The 6,000-nt window shown below is 63.4% G+C and overlaps 1 protein-coding gene across 14 annotated transcripts in view; it reads right to left on the reverse strand.

Annotated features, from left to right (window-relative positions):
- Positions 1-5,208, reverse strand: part of BIN1 (bridging integrator 1) — a 52,077-nt gene extending 46,869 nt beyond the window's left edge. For 4 of the 14 annotated variants that reach the window (XM_036319987.1, XM_036319986.1, XM_036319991.1 and 1 more), the window contains exon 1: positions 4,985-5,206. In XM_036319987.1, the coding sequence (XP_036175880.1) occupies positions 4,985-5,068 (84 nt within the window). In that variant the 5' untranslated portion in view covers positions 5,069-5,206. Of the gene's footprint in view, positions 1-4,984 lie in introns of all 14 variants that reach the window. The other 10 variants (XM_036319994.1, XM_036319993.1, XM_036319992.1 and 7 more) reach the window with 6 other exon arrangements.
- Between the last annotated feature and the right edge of the window lie 792 nt (positions 5,209-6,000).

Here is a 6,000-nt window from a genome sequence, read left to right on the forward strand (position 1 = left end):
CCCACGGTTCATGTGCAGCCAAGTCAAGGTCACCCGGAAGAGCTGGATTCCCTCCCTGCTGCGGGCTGCCCCTCCACATCCACACACCATGCACACGCGCACGCGCACGCACGCACACACACACATGCACACGCACACGCACACGCACACTACCTGGGACGAGGACAACAGGTAAGCCCTGATCGGCCGAGGGCTCAGCGGGGACCAGCTGTCCGCTGAGGCTGTACCGGGTCCACGGCAGAGGGCCTGGGAGCAGCCTGTCAGGAGGGACGGCTCCAGGGCTCCCCGCACCGCTCGGCCCCCAGAGCAGGCGCTCAGTGAGCACTTACTACATCTTGTTCAAGGCTCTGCTCCCCGACACGTGAAGAGGAGCCATTATTATCCCATCTTCTACACCACGCATGTCAAACTCGCGGCCCAGCCAAGGTAACCGTATGTAAGAAACATTTTAATAAAAATTCTGAAACTTAATATTTACAGTATCCTGTTATACGTAATTATTAATAACGAACTACAATGTTCACTAATGACTGATGACTAGAATCGTGGTGCCTTACGCGCAGGCGCACCATTTCTCTCCACGAATACCAGCAGCGAGTATTTTAGCAGCCGACGGCCACGTCATTAGTCTTGGACTGACTTGTTTGGTGTGCGCAACAGGAAATATTTCGCTTTTGGAGAACAAGAAAAATAGGTTTATTTGCATTACGCTTATTAATTTGTGCAGTTATTCAGTGTCTGGTAAGTTCATGTTCAAGAAAAAGTATTAATTTTTATTAAAATGTTCTATTATTTTATGTTAATGATTCTATTATTTTATGTTAACGATGACTCATTTATTTCAGCCCTTTGTGTTCAACATATCTCTATAGAAATAAACCTACGTTTCTATGAAAATTGAAGCTTTTGGTTTTTTGCGGCCACACACACACCTTGTTTATTTGGCCCGTTAGCCTGTGAGTCTGACACGCTTGTTCTACACGAAGACACACCTGCCGGCCAAGCCCACACAGGCACTCTCCTCTCCTTTGGCGAGACAGAGGCCTCACACCAAGGGGAGGACCAGGAGTGCGAGAACCTCCTGGAGAAAGAACCATGGAGGCCAGTCTCGGGTGAAGGCAGGAGGGAGGGGCAGAGCATCCTCTCCCGTTGGCCAGTGTAGACAGCTTCGTGCGGGGCCAGCCGGGCCGGGGCCGGAGAGGGAGGTGAGAAGGGGCCTTGAGGGTTAAAATGCAGGAGTGCACGTCTTGGCTTCTCCAGAATACAAATACAAGACACCCCTGAATTCAAGCTCCGAGGAAAGAACAGGGACAAATCCGGCCCAAATCTGCTGCCCACCCCTCCCCACTCCGGACTCACCACACATTCCCCTTCTCTCCAGGTGTACGGGCTTGCAGTCCTCACACCCACCCCTCACTTTGGTCCATGCCTGTCCCTCCTGGAACAGCCTCTCCGAGTCCCATGCAGCCCAATGCACTCTCCTCCCCCGCACGCTCCGGGCAAGACAGCCTTTCCCTCACTTTGGGCCCTGCCATGAACCAGCAGACTCCCCTCAGTGGAGACTCAACCCAGCCAGGCCCACTGGGCCTCAGGGAAGCCTGGAGGCCAGGCTGTCCGTTAGCCACACATTCCCCAGCCAACATCAACCATGCCCCATAGACACTCCACCAGGAGATGCTGTCAGGGGCCTGTGTGCACAGATGATGGACCGTGTACACCAACAGCTCGAGCTCAGGGAGAAGCTGCTCTCATCGGAGACCGAGAGGCACAGGAAAATTGGTAAAGCTCAGAGAGAGCTTGGGGCAGAGAGAGAGGGCCGAGCGAGGAAGAGGGGAGGGAACGATGGGGGTAGCTGATGAGCGGAAAGAGCAGGAAGAGTCCTCAGACATTCGAGAACAGAGAGATGGATGCCAAGGGGAAAGGGAGATGAAGAATATGGGCGAAGAGGAATATCTTTGGATGGGGCCTGGGAAGTGGGGAGGGGGAGGCACTGGGGCGCCAGAGGCCCTCCTGGAGACCTGGGTGGGCTTCCTGCTCCCAGCACCTGCTCTTGGCTGTACTGAGGCTACTCTCAAGGCTGCTGTGAGGACAAGGACTGATTGTAAAGGCCTGGTTCCTACTGAGGAGGGCAACATGGATGCTGCAGGAGGAGCCCTTGATCACCGGATGAGCTGGTGCCCGCCTGGCCGAGTGTCAGGGCTATAAATAGCTGTGCTGCACCTTCCCTCCCGTGAGCACCTGCTCCCACAGGCCCGGCTTTCTGTTCACTGGCAACAGGGGCTGCCCTCTCCACCAGGCCTCCCTGCAGACAGAGGGCATGCTTGCCCCTGCATGGCCCTCTTCCTCCCATCGCCGCCCCCAGCGCAAGGCCAGCCTCCCTCAGGCACCCCTAGGAGGACTTCTGGGCATGGACCTCAGAGAGGAGCAGGCCAGATTCCACCCCCGCCCCAGCTGTCCCTCTCCCCAACCGACACCTCCCCCAAGGGGCCAAGCTCCGCAACCTCTAATCCTGTCATCTGACCCAGCTCCACCCGAAATTAGCTCTGCCCAGCCACCCTACTGAAGCCCAAAAATGGAGACTGTCATTTATAGAGGGTCTAAGAAGCCACGCACAATGGGAAGATGACCTCATGGTGCCCTGGGCCTGAGCGCTGGGGCAGCAGTGGCGCCATGCTGGCAGACCCTGGCAACCCTTCCCATACTTCCTCCTGTTCTCCCGGCACCAGGCCCAGAGGCCACAGGACCTTACAGCCATCGCTCCACGCCAACAGAGCCACACATCCTGCTCCCCACTGCTCAGCCCAGGCTCAGGCTCAGGCTCAGGGCACAGGGCCAGTCGGGACAACCTAGCCCACCCACAGGCCAGCACAAGGCTCCCAGCCAGCCCCCAACGTCCTTGTTTGCTCATAAACAGCCGCGCAGCACCTGCAAGGACCAGGGAAGGCCCGCCCCTCGTCCCCCGGGAAGCCGTGTGGAGGCAGGCTGGCCGATGGGTTGGCCAGGCCAGGACCCTGGAGAGACACAGGGAGCTGTCTCCACAGGTACCTGGGGGCAAGCTCTTCGGACCACACTGTGGCCCTCTGCGAGTGGCGGACTGAGAACTTCCTGGCCCTGCTCAGGAAGTGCCCTCCTGCGGCAACTGGACAGCGGAATCACCACTTACTCAGATTTGACCCAGGCAGATGGGCAGAGTGGGGTACCTGTGAGACCACTGGCAACGTGAGTTAGAGGTGGTGCTGTGGCCACCAGAAGGTGCTGGGAGGCAGCAGGTCCTGGCACTCAGGCTGGGACAGACTGGAGCAGGAGGGAGAGGTCCTGTGGGCAGAGCCATCCGGTTTCGTGGGGAGGGGAGGGATCCTAGGCGGGAAGCCTGCTGTGCTGCTGTGGCTTCTGATGGGGACCCTAACCGCTGCCCACCAGCAGCACTAAGCTGCTCCAGTCCCATGAAGCCCGCTCTGGTGGGCCAGCCCTGGTGCAAGGCCAGCATCCACAGCTGACCAGCTGTCAGCCAACTGCCTATGGCCACAAAACCGGGCTAAAGAGGGAGCAGTGGCAGCTCAGTGGGGCCAGTGATGACACTGGCACTGACACGGAGGGACACAGTCCAGGCCCCCTGCCCCTGAGTTACTGAAAGATGCCGCTGCAGTGACAAGGCAGCCAAGGCCAAGGGGCACAGCAGGAGGGAGAGGGCCGCAGTGGAAGGGGCAGGAACTGGTCTCAGCTGTGGCTTCTCTTTCATCTCTCTGGCCCCTTGGGAACAGGAAGCCGGCTTAGGCCAGAGCTGCCGGCTCCAGGCACCGGCTGGACTCCCCAGGCGCAGAGGAGAGGAGAGGAGACGCCCTCCCCCACCTGGGGACTGAGCCACCCCAGCACCGCCGGCTATGTATAGGGCTCTAATCCGCCCTCCAGGCCCAGCAGGCGGAGGGGGTGGGGAAGGAGGGGGTGGGAACAGCTGGGGCAGCCAGATCTGCAGCGAGGGCCCTGCCTCCACCACCGCCGCCCACCTCCTCAGCCTGGGACCAGGACGAGGCACAGGGCTCCGGGAGGTGCGGGAGCTCTCCCCGGGCACCCCCTCCATCACCGTCACGTGGCTGCCTCCTAGGGAGCCCTCAGGCCCCAGCTGCCAAAGTCATTCTTTATACTCAGCCAAGAGCCTGGCAGGGGAAGGCCAGCGTCCCCAGGCGCCCACTCGGTCGCACGTCGCGCGGGGGGCAGAGCCCGGGGGGGGGGGGGGAGCGGCAGGAGCATGTCATCTGCGTCTCGCGTTTCAGAGCCCGAGCCGGCAGGGACGTGGCGTGGGCGGCAGGCCGATCCCGTGCGGGAGCCAGAGGCGCCGGGGACCAGGCCGAGGACGGACCCCCGCCCGCGCCCGCGTGCCCCAGCAGCCCGCGCCCGCCGCGCCCCCGGCCCCAGGGCTCCGGCGGCTCCCCTCCGGGCTGCGGCCCCAAAGCCGGCCGCCACCCCTCCCCCGCGCCGGAAACGCGGAGCCCCCGGGGGCTGCGCAGCCCTCCGTTCCCCGGAACTTCCAGGCCGCAGGCGCCCCGGGAAAGGAAGCCCAGTCCCCGGCACCGGCGGACCCCGGGCAGAGGCGGGCGGGCGGGCGGGAGAAGGGCGGCCTCGGAGACCCCGGCGCCGCCGCCGGGGCCAGGGGCAGCCCCTCCCCCGCGCCGCCGGCCCGCAGGACCCGCGGGGCCCGACCGCCCGGGGCGCCACCCGCTCCCAATTGCGCGGCCCTCGGCCTCCAGGGCGGGTACCTGGACCTCGCGCCGCCGGAGGGGCGGGCAGCGCGCGGAGAAAACCCAGGGCCCGGGAGGGGCACCGCGGGGTCGTGGGGGACGGGGGGCCGATGCCGCGGAGCCCAGAGGGAGCCCGGAGCTCGGGGAGCGCGGCGCGCGGACCCCGAAGGCCTGGGCAGCGGGCGCCCGGGGGCGCAGCGCCGACCCGGCGGCTGGAGGCAGGTGGCGGGCCGCGTCCCGCTCCTCACCTTCTCCTGCGCCCGGGTGAGCTTCTTCTGCATGTTGCTGGCGAACTTCCCCGCCGTCACCCCCTTGCTGCCCATCTCCGCCATCGCGCCCGGCCTCGCCCGCTGTCGGGCGCCGAGCTCCCAGCCCCGCCGCCGGCCCCGGTCCGGCTCCCGCCGCGCACTGGGGAGCGGAGACCGCGCGGAGGCGGGGCGTGCGCCCGGGAGCCGCGAGCGCGACGCGGGCCGAGGGAGGGACGCAGGGGGGCGGGGAGGGCGGGCCTGCGGCGGTCAGTGCGCCCGGCCCGCGGACGCGGCCTTTTAAAGGGCCTCCGGCGCGGGACCCGCTCGGCCGGTGCGGAGGGAGCGACGCGCACGTGGGCTGGGCTTCCGCCAGCCGGACGCCCGGGGCCGGGACGAGCGCGGCCGCCGTGGGTCCCCTCCCAGGATCGCCGCCCGGCCCCGGAGGGAGGCCAGATGACACGCGGGTGCCGGCAGAAGCGGAGGCCGTGCGGCCACGGGTGCGCGCTCCTGGAATCCGGAATCCTGCCTGCACCGAGCCTCTCTGCCCGCTCCACACCAGCCTCCTGGGGGCTGCACACTCACGGGGCTCCGCCCGGGTTCTCTGGAGGCTTCCGGACGTGTTCACATTTCTGTCGGGGCACCTAGTCCCATGCCAGCCGGGCGCCCAGTCTTCCGGTTTGCTGAGAGTTATTTTACAATAACATGCCTCGCTGGGCATGCACTCTGCTAGGTGCCTCCTGCTCAGCATTGCTGCATTCAGCCTCCATAACAGCCCTTGATGTGGGTGCTGCTACTAAAATGCATTTAACAAAACAATACAGTTACTATTTTATCAATTATTCTATTACTAATGATAGAATTATTATTCCCATCTTACAAATGAGGCAGAGTTCTGGCTCTCAGGCTTTCGCCCACTATACCCTGGGTGTCTCCTCTTGCTCTCAGGGAGAGAAGGGTTAATGATCACTATTTAAAGAGAAGATAAGGTCACTGCTAACCACCTTGGCCAACAGACC

This window comes from Myotis myotis, unplaced genomic scaffold (assembly GCF_014108235.1).
Source record: "Myotis myotis isolate mMyoMyo1 unplaced genomic scaffold, mMyoMyo1.p scaffold_m19_p_8, whole genome shotgun sequence".
Classification (NCBI taxonomy): Eukaryota; Metazoa; Chordata; class Mammalia; order Chiroptera; family Vespertilionidae; genus Myotis; species Myotis myotis.